At 40.2% G+C, this 14,119-nt stretch overlaps 1 protein-coding gene across 1 annotated transcript in view; it reads left to right on the top strand.

The window, feature by feature from the left end:
* The first annotated feature begins 2,648 nt into the window (after positions 1-2,648).
* LOC106580683 (cytosolic 5'-nucleotidase 1A) overlaps positions 2,649-14,119 on the top strand; it is a 29,915-nt gene continuing 18,444 nt past the window's right edge. Inside the window, exon 1 of the mRNA XM_014162041.3 lies at positions 2,649-2,741. Within this exon, the coding sequence (XP_014017516.1) occupies positions 2,685-2,741 (57 nt within the window). The 5' untranslated portion in view covers positions 2,649-2,684. The remainder of the gene's footprint in view (positions 2,742-14,119) is intronic.

The raw sequence follows: 14,119 nt of genomic DNA, 5'->3' as shown, positions 1-14,119 counted from the left end.
GTTTTGACTGTCACCTTATGCTAATATGGCTCAAATCCACGCAGCTAGCTAGCTAGCAGCCCAACACCTGTAAATATGTATTTGAGAGACAACAAGTGCTCATTGTGCAAATGTATTTATGTTTCAATAAACATTGGAGATAAATATTGTTTACATGTTGTCAACAATCTAAGCCAACCCCATCCGTTTTGCCCCATAGTTGCGCACATGTCGGTGTTGTTGCTACACACCCAACCTGTCTATTAGTCATAATTACATTTGGTTTAATGTTATGGTAATATTCCTGAACATAATGGCTAGGACCTGTATTATGTCCATTGTCCTTATAGTAATTTATTAAATGACAAGACCAAAAACTAATATTTAGAATGCAAAGAGCATAACATTTGTATTAAATAGTAAGCAGATACTTTTTGCAATGAAGGAATTATGTCAAGTTTTTCATTTGTTCAACACAAATTAGCTCAAAATCTCTGATTATTCTTTAGTGGTCCTATCCTTTTCAATGGCACAAATGCTTTCCCAACAGGATTGTAAACTCCACCCCAGCCAGTAAATGTCTGAGTTGATCACCAATGTGCCCTCTGTGTCTATTCCCCAGACAGCCTGGAGGTGATGGTCACAGCTCACAGCAGGTCATATTATCCTGCTACTGCTCACACAGCGAGGATGGAAAATGTAACAAACTTTGCATATGGTATAGATTAGATTTGTAATTTGGCATGGGGAAATGTGTGTTTTTGGCAACCCATTTCTAGGATTTATGTACCAGAGTATGTTAGGTAACCATCTCTGATACATCTTATTCATGTGTGTCTGTTAAATGAGATGTAAGTGCATCTGGTAACCCATTTATCAATTTGTGTCTTGATTAAGCCCTTTACAGGATGTCTGTGTAATATCTATTCCAGTCACAAGTAACAGATTTTACAGTAACTGCTTCTGTTGTGGTAAAACCATATAACCAAGGCAGATATGATTTTCCATGTGTGATCTTCAAAGTAAAAGCGACACCTATATCTTATTTTCCTCGGGCGTCTGCCTCTGTAACGTCATTTATCAGGCTAAATACGGAGCATGGAACACCGCAGCCAATCAGCTTCCAACCTGAGGGGTCCCATGGTTGCTAAGCAATTGCTGCTGTACTGTAATTCTATCAGATGAGAGAGCTGCAGGGGTTCGGAAGAAAGGCAATAAGAAAACATCATAAAACGCAGAGGGGACCAATGATCCAGTGGCACCATTTCCCAGTCCATTAAGCAGTGAAAAGGGCAACGCTACTAAGCACTCAAGGGGAGTAGAGTGGCGTGAGGGCTGGGCAACCATGGGTAAATAACCTGCCTGTCTTGAACCTAACAATCACAATTAGCTACATTTAAAGTGGAGAACAAGCCTCCGCTTTAGTGATTTCTGAGGTTTGTAGCCATTTACATTCGTACCCGTATACGACTTGAAAATGGCAGATTTGGGTACTGATAAACGCATACATTGGAACGCAATGGCAATAGGCCTAAAGTAACATGTTCAGAGGCGTCATGCACATCTCAGTCTGTATTGTGAGGAGTTTGCCAAAGGTCCATCCATGTTCAATGTTTGATATGTTTCTGTTAGCCTACCTATCAATTAGTTAACTGAATGTACTGTATCTCCTGTCATGCCCTGCACATTCATCTTCTGCACACCCTACCATTCCAGTGTTTAATTGCTATATTGTAATTACTTCGCCACCATGGCCTATTTATTGCCTTACCTCTCTCATCCTACCTCATTTGCACATGCTGTATATAGATTTTTCTACTGTATTATTGATGGTATGTTTGTTTATTCCATGTGTAACTCTGTGTTGTTGTATGTGTCGAACTGCTTTGCTTTATCTTGGCCAGGTCGCAGTTGCAAATGAGAACTTGTTCTCAGCTACCCTACCTGGTTAAATAAAGGTTAAATAAAATAAAAATGTGGCAATTATCGTTGACATTTACACCAAATAAGAAACCAGTTCCTTCGTTTTTAAATCAAATATAATTTACTTATAAAGCCCTTCTTACATCAGCTGATATCTCAAAGTGCTGTACAGAAACCCAGCCTGAAACACCAAACAGCAAGCAATGCAGGTGTAGAAGCACGGTGGCTAGGAAAAACTCCCTAGAAAGGCCAAAACCTAGGAAGAAACCTAGAGAGGAACCAGGCTATGCGGGGTGGCCAGTCCTCTTCTGGCTGTGCCTGGTGGAGATTATAACAGAACATGGCAAAGATGTTCAAACGCTTGTTATTAGATAGGTGGGCTACTAGATAAGGCTTTCATAATGCATTTGAGCTACCTTAGAAGAGAGTCCACCTGTTAGTTATCATGTCTGTAATGACACTAGTAGCCTACAGTCACCCATTGCTCATAACTTAATATGCGCCTGCCTGGGGGTGATGAGGGGAGTTGTTTTAAGCAGCCTAACCGGCCAAAATCAACGACTAAAATGACCAAATATTTATCCATGACCAATATTTTTTTAATTGCTAGTAGAATATAACATTACGTCATAAAAGTGTAGCCTGACAAAATGCCGTGCTGAATGGTCTGAGACAAACGCATTGTGACAACATCAAACTGGTCAAAAAGGACCAGAATAATATTTAGTCCAACTGTTCAGCAACCCCAGACACATCTCAGCTTCCTAATTTCGGAGAGGACAATGCGTCGAAACGACACTGTTCCCACCACACGCAAGGTGCAGGGAGGGATCTTCTTAGTAAGTGAATTAATTTTTTTATCTCGAAAGTCATCCAACACTTTAGGTGATAGTAGCCTAACCACGTTACTATCCACAGTTTTTATGCGAGTAAAGTCAACCGAGGTAAAGACCGTTTCAAGTTGGATATTCGCGCTTTCAAACCACTTGAGCCACAGACTCCAAATAAGTGCCATGATGTTGGAAAAATTGCGCACAACATTGCACAGGTCTTATTTTCACGGTTTTGAGATTAATTCGCTTTCCAAAGCTAATAAACATGTGGAAATGTGAGCAGAATTTTGTATTCCTAGTTGAATTAGTTAGGGAGCATAAAACAAAGTACAAACTTTTTTTACATTCGAATTTCAATAGCTCCTTGGTCATGTGACCTACTTGACTCAAACAAGGTTCAGAATGTCGACTGACTACCCTTCTATATTGCACCCCCTTTGGTTTGTCCATTTTCATATCACAAATTTTTACATTCATTTTTGAAACTGTCTAATTTCAATAGCTCCTTGGTCATGTGACCTACTGGGCTCAAACAAGGTTCAGAATGTACAGTCAGTGGGCCTACACATTGCACACCCTTTAGTAGTTCTAAGTACTTATTTTCCCTGTTTTTTATTTTTCCACAGTATTTAACAGCGGTACACAATAGGAGATAGACAGATAATATCTCCTTTCATCGTTAATATCAACCATAAAGGAAAAGGGCAAAGTACGAGAGTCGTGTTATTAATTGTCCAAAGCAGGGATGGAGAGTGAGCTAGTGAGGTAGGCTGCAGTGGGTTTGCTGGTCAATACATATACTGAACATGTAACCACAGTAATGGACAGAAAATCAATGAATAAAAATGTAATATTGACAAATTAAACAAATATTGTAGACCTTTAATCTTTTCCAACATGTCAACAGACACTTTACTTAAAATAAGTACAAAACATTTGTGTTCATTTTCTCTCTTTATCCCTGGTTGATGTACATTTCAGAGCCTCTTCAGTGTGGATGGGGTATAGCAGACATTTTCAACAACAAAGACAGCACTTCCAGTTTGTGTTCTTTACTCTGTTGAACTCTTTTGTCTTCATTCTTAGGCACAGCACATGGAACCACCGCTGGCATGCAAAACATTCAATATAAAACAAAACAAAGTGTAACACATTGTAAATAATATCAAATATCAATGCAGCATGACGAATTAGTCATCCATTGTGTTATATCATAAATTGTCTTACATGCCGTCGTCACTGTTGTCAAAATATTCTAAACATGTTAAATAAAGTTACTAACCCAGTCAGTCTTTGGGCCACATCCAGGTTCTTATCAGTGGCACACATGAAGCAGTTGTTGGCTTTGTTGAACTCTGAAATCATAGGCATGAACTGAACATATGGCTGTCCCCAACAACTGCATAAAAATAAAGATTTTTCATTTACTTTGAATTAAATGTCATTACATACATTTTTAGTATATCCTCAGCCATTTCTTTTCGCAGTTGCTCCATGTGTTTTTGTGAAGGTTCCATATCAATTTGGGAAGGGATGTTGGGGAAGTTCTGTGCAATTTCCTTGGCCATCTACACCAAAAAATAAAATAGAGTTTTTGACCTAATTGTCACATAACTGCTAACCATTCATTATTGAAATATAACTATCAAACCTGCATTACAAAGACCCAGCAGCTGATAGTGTCCTGCTGCATGGTGTGAGTTATTTCCCACCCTTTCCACTTTATGTCCACCCAGTCGTCTTTTCCATGGCAGGATCTTCTCATTTTGAAGTATTCTCTTTTTTATGTAAACATAATGCAATTCTGATTAGTGAATACACAGCCCAAAACTGTATGCTGATTTCCTTATAACTATAATCTAGTAGAGGTCATTTCCTTTATGCCCCATTCTACACACAGCCTAAATTATAGGCACTGAACCATTTACAGGACAATAATAAAAGTAGCATAGAGGATCCAACCCTATCACAGAGTGAATACATGTAGAGCGTTTGTAGACTTTAAGAAAAACATATTAAGTGACAGTTTCATCAGTAAGTGCTAAAAGAAAGTCATATCACAAAGATCACAGATGACAGTGCCCACCAAATCTATGACAATAGAGAATGAATTGTAAGCACCAAAGTGTGTTAAAGTGTGTTTGTCAAAATATTATCTGAAAATGTCAGTTGTTGAACATAATACTTCTATTTGCAATAGCAATTTATGATATATGCAGGCATTTTTCAGCTATGATTTTACCACTCAGAATCCAGAATGGATATGACAATGGGGCCAGCACAGGACGTAATACACCCTTACAACAATCTACGTTTTGATCTTCTTGAATTCTTATCTGGTAAACTGCTACTGTGTGTCAAGAAAAGAGCCCCAAAAACTATTGCCCTGTGTCCCTGTTCATAGGGGCATGAGAGACTAGTCAGTGGTAGAATTGAGTTGGCACTTTATTGGCCAAACACCCACAGACTCACAAGGTTGAGGTTACTCATGGACAGTAATTAGTAAAAACATTTTTTTGCATTGACGCATTGTGTCTTCAAACTGTCCAAGAATAGGATCCAAAGTGTTAGGAAATATTTGTTCCCATAAATACAAAGGAGGATGTCTCTCCTCATACCTCTGGCACTTTAGTCAGACACCAGACTGTCTAAAAACTTTATGATGTGGCCGGCAACGGAGTTCCCATTGACTAAGCACCACAGAGCCAATCAGGAGAGAATACATACAGGTCAAGTGTGCCAATTGAAAGTCAAGGGGTGTGTCTGTACCTTTTGGATTACTCTCTCTTTACAGAGAACCCCTGTGGTTCAAGTCAAGAGCTACCCTTCCCTTTTTCAGTCTGCTCTGCACATGTCTGAAAGTGACAGAGCCAGTAGCCAAGAGAGTTTTTCACAGTATGTATTACACTTATGAATGTATGTAAAATGCTTTGAAAAATTAATGTAAAATTCAAAGTTTGAAAAATTAATGTAAAAACGTGTGAGATGGAAATGGACAAACTAAAGGGTGTGCAAAACATAAGGGTAGTCAGTGGACATTCTGAACCTTGTTTGATGTCAGTAGGTCACATGACCAAAGAGCTATTGAAATTTGAATGTTTGAAAAATTCATGTAAAATCGAGTGAGATGAAAACGGACAAACTAAAGGGTGTGCAATGTGTAGGCCCACTGAGTGTACATTCTGAACCTTGTTTGAAGTCAGTAGGTCACATGACCAAAGAGCTATTGAAATTCAAAAATGTAAATCGACAACAAAGTGTGTGCAATGTGTGTCTATGCCATCGGGTTAGCTACAACCAGTTTTGAAAGTTTTAGGAGTAATGGTTAAAGAGCTATTGAACTTAGAAAAATTAGATTTGTCACTATGTTGACGGTCCCTAAAGGCTGTTGGTGGACGTAAGGACAACTACAGGCGAATATCCGTCGAATATCCAACAAAAACGGTCTTTACCTCGGTGTAAAGTTATAGCTTATTAAAATAAATCACCAAATCACGACACAATTTTATAAATGGATACAGATCATTTGTTCGTTCGACATGATGGGATCTTTTTGTGTAGGTAAAATTAATTACGCAAGAAATGGCGGTGGAAACGCCTTTATGCTCAAATATTGATATAATATCCATCATATCAAAGTATACTTGGAGTCACGCGATGACATTGTGTGGTCCTCCGACTATGACTCGGGAAACCATGCAGTAAATGTCGAGGGCCTTATTCTGGTGGCATGATGATCGATGCTTGACTGTCGTTTGACACTTAAAACCTGTTAGGGCTAGTATTGACACGGCTGGATAAAAAACATACCCTATTTAATCTGGTTACCACTCCTACCCAGTAACTAGAATATGCATATACTTATTACATATGGATAGAAAACACCCTAAATTTTCTAAAACTGTTTGAATGGTGTCTGTGAGTATAACAGAACTCAAATGGCAGGTCAAAACCTGAGAGATTCCTTTACAGGAAGTGGCCTGTCTGACCATTTCTTGAACTTCTTTTCCATCTCTATCATTTACTAAGGATCTCTGCTCTAACGTGACACTTCCCACGTCGTCCATAGGCGCTCAGAGCCCGGGAAAAAACAGAATGTCGTCATTCCAGCCCCAGGCTGAAACACATTATCGCCTTTCTCAAGTGGCCGATCAAGGGACACTGGGCTTATGCGCGTGACCCCGACCGCCCCCGCCTTTGGGATTTTTTCCTCTGTTTGCCGAAAAGGAGATTCCCTGTCGGAATATTATCGCTTTCTACGAGAAAAATGTCGTAAAAATTGATTTTAAACAGCGGTTGACATGCTTCGAAGTACGGTAATGGAATATTTAGAATTTTATTGTCACGAATTGCGCCATGCGCGCGACACTTCTTTACTATTTCGGATAGTGTCTGGAACGCACGAACAAAACGCCGCTATTCGGATATAACGATGGATTATTTTGGACCAAACCAACATTTGTTATTGAAGTAGCAGTCCTGGGTGTGCATTCTGACGAAGACAACAAAAGGTAATCAAACTTTTATAATAGTAAATATGATTATGGTGAGTGCTAAACTTGCCGGGTGTCTAAATAGCGAGCCCGTGATGCCTGGGCTATGTACTTAGAATATTGCAAAATGTGCTTTCACCAAAAAGCTATTTTAAAATCGGACATATCGAGTGCATAGAGGAGGTCTGTATCTATAATTCTTAAAATAATTGTTATGCTTTTTGTGAACGTTTATCGTGAGTAATTTAGTAAAATGTTAGCGAATTCCCCGGAAGTTTGCGGGGGGTATGCTAGTTCTGAACGTCACATGCTAATGTAAAAAGCTGGTTTTTGATATAAATATGAACTTGATTGAACAAAACAATCATGTATTGTATAACATAATGTCCTAGGGTTGTCATCTGATGAAGATCATCAAAGGTGAGTGCTGCATTTAGCTGTCTTCTGGGTTTTGGTGGCATTATATGCTGGCTTGAAAAATGGGTGTCTGATTATTTCTGGCTTGGTACTCTGCTGACATAATCTAATGTTTTGCTTTCGTTGTAAAGCCTTTTTGAAATCGGACAGTGTGGTTAGATTAACGAGAGTCTTGTCTTTAAATGGCTGTAAAATAGTCATATGTTTGAGAAATTGAAGTAATAGGATTTTTAAGGTTTTGAAAATCGCGCCACAGGCTGGCAGTGGCTGTTACGTAGGTGGGACGCAAGCGTCCCACCTAGCCCATAGAGGTTAAAAATATTCTCGCTCTTATCCATAATAATCTCATCATGCAGACCAGAGGTTCCCAAACTGTTTCACTTGGGGCCCTCCTTCCTGGGCACAAGCATTGTTCATTACACAAACTGTTCACACTCCTCTTGTTGGTGGAGAGAATTTTGCAAGTTGAAAGCTTATTTCGCGCAATTCTATCCATTTTGTCATGGGGTGCAAAGAACATTTTGCAGTTTTAAAGCAAATATTTGTGCAACTCTATACATTTTGCCATGTCTAATGTGTATTCATGTGATATTTGAGTGACAAAAAAATTACAGCAATATCTATGGGCTAAACAACCTAAATAAAAAAACATTAGCTAACATGGACATTTCTATAAATAGCTCTCTAATGTATGCAATGACTAAAATTACAGGAGGAACTGATGATTCACTACCCAATTTCGGAATTGTACCTTGTGCATTCTACTATTACAGCTTTCAAGAGTTAGTTTAAAGCCAGACTGAGTTCCAAAAAATATATAAATAAATATGTATGTACAGTACCAGTCAAATGTTTGGACACCTACTCATTCAAGGGAGAAACAAGATTATCTTGTCTGATGAAACCAAGAGCGAGGAAACCTGTCTGGAGGAAACCTGGCACCATCCCTACGGTGAAGCGTGGTGGTGGAAGCATCATGCTGTGGGGATGTTTTTCAGCGGCAGGGACTAGAAGACTAGTCAGGATCGAGGGAAAGATGTTAGCTAGATAGGTTTCCATCGCTTTGTCACTAGACATTTTGCGTTATGTAGCGAATGTGCCCACTGGTTTTGGCACGTGCGCTCTAGCTAACAGTTCGCAGATATAGTGCGGGTAGGCTACCTGCAGATTATTATGGACAAAAGAGAGAGATCATTTTTATTTATAAAATGGCAGCCAAGCAATGATCATCATGTCACCAGTATAAGACCCTCAATAATTATTGGAAAGGAGCATCACCATTAGAGGTCGACCGATTATGATTTTTCAACACCGATACCGAAACCGATTATTGGAGGACCAAAAAAAGCCTATACCGGTTAATCGGACGATTTTTTTTACATTTATTTATTTGTAATAATGACAATTACAACAATACTGAATGAACACTTATTTTAACTTAATATAATACATAAATACTATCAATTTAGCCTCAAATAAATAATGAAACATGTTCAATTTGGTTTAAATAATGCAAAAACAAAGTTTTGGAGAAGAAAGTAAAAGTACAATATGTGCCATGTAAAAAAGCTAACTTCTAAGTTCCTTGCTCAGAACATATGAAAGCTGGTGGTTCCTTTTAACATGAGTCTTCAATATTCCCAGGTAAGAAGTTTTAGGTTGTAGTTATTATAGGAATTATGCATTTACATTTTAGTCATTTAGCAGACGCTCTTATCCAGAGCGACTTACAGTAGTGAATGCATACATTTCATTTTTTTTTTCTTTTTCGTACTGGTCCCCCGTGGGAATCGAACCCACAACCCTGGCGTTGCAAACACCATGCTCTACCAACTGAGCCACACGGGACCACTATTTCTCTCTATACGATTTGTATTTGATATACCTTTGACTATTGTATGTTCTTATAGGCACTTTAGTATTGCCAGTGTAACAGTATAGCTTCCATCCCTCTCCTCGCTCCTACCTGGGCTCGAACCAGGAACACATCGACAACAGCCACCCTCGAAGCAGCGTTACCCATGTAGAGCAAGGGGAACAACCACTCCCAAGTCTCAGAGCGAGTGACGTTTGAAACGCTATTAGCGCGCACCCGCTAACTAGCTAATGGGTTACATCAGCCTAATCTTGGGGGTTGATAGGCTTGAAGTCATAAACAGCGCAATGCTTGAAGAATTGCGAAGAGCTGCTGGCAAAATACACAAAGGTGCTGTTTGAATGAATGCTTACGAGCCTGCTGCTGCCTACCATCGCTCAGTCAGACTGCTCTATCAAATATCAAATCATAGACTTAATTCTAACATAATAACACACAGAAATACGAGCCTTTGGTCATTAATTAATATGGTCGACTCCGGAAACTATCATTTCGAAAACGAAACGTTTATTATTTCAGTGAAATACGGAACCTTTCCGTATTTTATCTAACGGGTGGCATCCCTAAGTCTAAATATTCCTGTTACATTGCACAACCTTCAATGTTATGTCATAATTATGTACAAATCTGGCAAATGAATTACGGCCTTTGTTAGGAATAAATGGACTTCACACAGTTCGCAATGAGCCAGGCGGCCCAAACTGATGTATATACCCCGACTGCTTGCACGGAACGCAAGAGAAGTGACACAAATTCATGTTAGCAGGCAATATTAACTAAATATGCAGGTTGAAAAATATATACTTGTGTATTGATTTTAAAGAAAGGCATTGATGTTTATGGTTAGGTACATTGGTGCAACGACAGTGCTTTTTTCGCAAATGTGCTTATTAAATCATCACCCGTTTGTCGAAGTAGGCTGTGATTCGATGAGAAATTAACAGGCACCGCATCGATTATATGCAACGCAGGACACGTTAGATAAACTAGTAATATCATCAACCATGTGTAGTTAACAAGTGATTATGTTAAGATTGATAGTTTTTTATAAGATAAGTTTAATGCTTACTAGCAACTTACCTTGGCTTCTTGCTGCCCTCGTGTAACAGGTAGTCAGCCTGCCATGCAGGCTCCTTGTGGAGTGCAATGTAAGGCAGGTGGTTAGAGCATTGGACTAGTAACCTTAAGGTTGCAAAAACGAATCCCCAAATCCCCCCTGAACAAGGCAGTTAACCCCCATTCCTAGGCCGTCATTGAAAATAAGAATGTGTTCTTAATCTGACTTGCCTAGTTAAATAAAAGTGTAAAAAAAAATATTTCAAAAATCAGGCAAATCGGTGGCCAAAAATACCGATTACCGATTGTTATGAAAACTTGAAATCGGCCCTAATTAATCGGTCGACCTCTAATCACCATGCACTTCCACCTCCCTGTGATGTTCATCATAACATACTGCATTTCAGCTGTAGCCTAATAAACTGCATTCTTTCTGGATTCGTAGCGGGAGGACCACACAGCATATCATTGTGTGACTCCCAAACTGACTTCAATATCTTGGTTATCCAATGCAAAATGTTACTTTTATTTCTTATTCTTAATTTTTTTAATTTATTTTTTTAAACTGCATTGTTGGTTAGGGCTTGTATGTAAGCATTTCACTGTAAGGTGTTGTATTCGGCGCATGTGACAAATAGAATTTGATTTGATTTTGATTTGATTATATCAATATTTGAGCATAAAGGCATTTCCACTGCCATTTCTCAAATGTATTAATTTTACCAACCCAAAAAGATCCCACCTCATATTTTATTTATGCACATTTTAGAATATTCACATCAAAATCTGTCGCCAATTGGATGGAAACCTAGCTACTGTTGATTGTATGACAGGTTAGCGTTACCACTTGGCTCTGTCTGTCTTCAGGACTGAGTTTTATAACAGAGACCTGTACAGTAGGCCTATCTGAAGATTCAATAATGGCAGTATACTTTTCCTTTTGACTATTTAGGTAGGCCTATGCTTACAGATTTGCCAGAGACAATTATATATATATATATATATACAGAAATACGAGCCTTATAACTCAGCAAAGAATAAATGTCCTCTCACTGTCAACTGCGTTTATTTTCAGCAAACTTAATATGTGTAAATATTTGTATGAACATAACAAGATTCAACAACTGAGATATAAATTGAACAAGCTGCACAGACATGTGACTAACAGAAATGGAATAATGTGTCCCTGAACAAAGGGGGTCAAAATCAAAAGTAACAGTCAGTATCTGGTGTGGCCACCAGCTGCATTAAGTACAGCAGTGCATCTCCTCCTCATGGACTGCACCAGATTTGCCAGTTCTTGCTGTGAGATATTACCCCACTCTTCCACCAAGGTACCTGCAAGTTATCGGACATTTCTGGGGGGAATGGCCCTAGCCCTCACCCTCCGATCCAACAGGTCCCAGACGTGGTCAATGGGATTGAGATCCGGGCTCTTCGCTGGCCATGGCAGAACACTGACATTCCTGTCTTGCAGGAAATCACGCACAGAACGAGCAGTATGGTTGGTGGCATTGTCATGCTGGAGGGTCATGTCAGGATGAGCCTGCTGGAAGGGTACCACATGAGGGAGGAGGATATCTTCCCTGTAACACACAGCATTGAGATTCCCTGCAATGACAACAAGCTCAGCCCTTTGATGCTGTGACACAACACTCCAGACCATGACGGATCCTCCACCTCCAAATTGATCTCGCTCCAGAGTACAGGCCTCGGTGTAACGCTCATTCCTTCGACGATAAACGCAAATCCGACCATCACCCCTGGTGAGACAAAACTGCGACTCGTCAGTGAAGAGCACTTTTTCCCAGTCCTGTCTGGTCCAGCGACGGTGGGTTTGTGCTCATAGGCAACGTTGTTGCCGGTGATGTCTGGTGAGGACCTGCCTTACAACAGGCCTACAAGCCCTCAGTCCAGCCTCTCTCAGCCTATTGCGGACAGTCTGAGCACTGATCCGCAGGGATAGTGCATGCCTGCTGTAACTCGGGCAGTTGTTGTCGCCATCCTGTAACAAAACAAAATGTCTGTCCGCAGGTGTGAAGTTCGGATGTACCGATCCTGTGCAGGTGTTGTTACACGTGGCCTGCCACTGCGAGGACGATCAGCTGTCCGTCCTGTCTCCCTGTAGCGCTGTCTTAGGCGTCTCACAGTACGGACATTGCAATTTATTGCCCTGGCCACATTTGCAGTTCTCATGCTTCCTTGCAGCATGCCTAAGGCACATTAACGTAGATGAGCAGGGACCCTGGGCCTCTTTCTTTTGGTGTTTTTCAGAGTCAGTAGAAAGGTGTCTTTAGTGTACTAAGTTTTCATAATTGGGACCTTAATTGCCTACCGTCTGTAAGCTGTTAGTGTCTTAATGACCGCTTCACAGGTGCATGTACATTAATTGTTTATGGTTCATTGAACAAGCATGGGAAACAGTGTTTAAACCCATTACAATGAAGATCTGTGAAGTTATTTGGATTTTTACGAATTATCTTTGAAAGAGAGGGTCCTGAAAAAGGGACGTTTCTTTTTTTGCTGAGTTTATATATAAAACAAAACACATGAATGTTAAACTGATGCCATTCCAAAACATCCATACAACTGATTCAAATAAACTAAATGGAGAGAGAAAGTCAAGAACCATTTAAAGATGCACTATGCAAAAATCGCTATGCCATTTCCTGGTTGCTAAAATTCTAATAGTTCTTTCAATTTCAGTTTACATGTACAGTATCTGACAAAATAAGCAAGTATAGTGTACATAATCATTATATCATCTAAACCGCTGTGAAATGTATTTTCCATAACCAAAAGTAATTCTGCTGTTTGAAGCTGGTGTAAAAAGCTGAAAGTAAAAGACACAACAACAAAAAACCTTAAGAACTGGGAAGCATAGAAATAGCTTGCATAGAACAAATCTACAGCTTCTTAGTCTTGCTTTCAGTGAGAATGACATATCTAAAACACATTTCTATGTGCATTTGGTATGGTCACACAAAAAGTTACATATTGCAGCTTTAAATGTGGTATTATACTCTGGTTTGAACCCTATACAGGTACTCAAGGGGTTAAATACACAACATGTAATTGATGGGATTGGAACCAGGTGTGATGGAAGACAAGACAAAACCAAACCAATGGAAAATGAAAAATGGATCAGCGATGGCTAGAAGGTCGGTGACGTCGACCGCCGAACACCGCCCGAACAAGGAGAAGGAACAACTTCGGCGGAAGTCGTGACAGTACCCCCCCCTGACGTGCTTCGACACCGACCTCAGGGACGACCCGGAGGGCGAGGCGCAGGGGGATCCGATGGAGACAGTGGAACTCTCGCAGCATAGAAGGATCCAACACGTCCTCCACCGGAACCCTGCATCTCTCCTCCAGACCATACCCCTCCCAGTCCACGAGGTACTGAAGTCCCCTCGCCCGACGTCTCGAATCCAGTATGGAACGAACGGAGTACGCCAGGGCCCCCTCGATGTTCAGAGGGGGTGGAGGAACCTTGCTGGAGCGGGCCAGCCACCACCGGCCTGAGGAGAGACACATGGAAC

This window comes from Salmo salar, chromosome 01 (assembly GCF_965601325.2).
Source record: "Salmo salar chromosome 01, fSalSal1, whole genome shotgun sequence".
NCBI classification, from domain to species: domain Eukaryota; kingdom Metazoa; phylum Chordata; class Actinopteri; order Salmoniformes; family Salmonidae; genus Salmo; species Salmo salar.
Note: the sequence above shows the minus strand (reverse complement) of the source record. Positions and strands in the feature narration are given on the sequence as shown.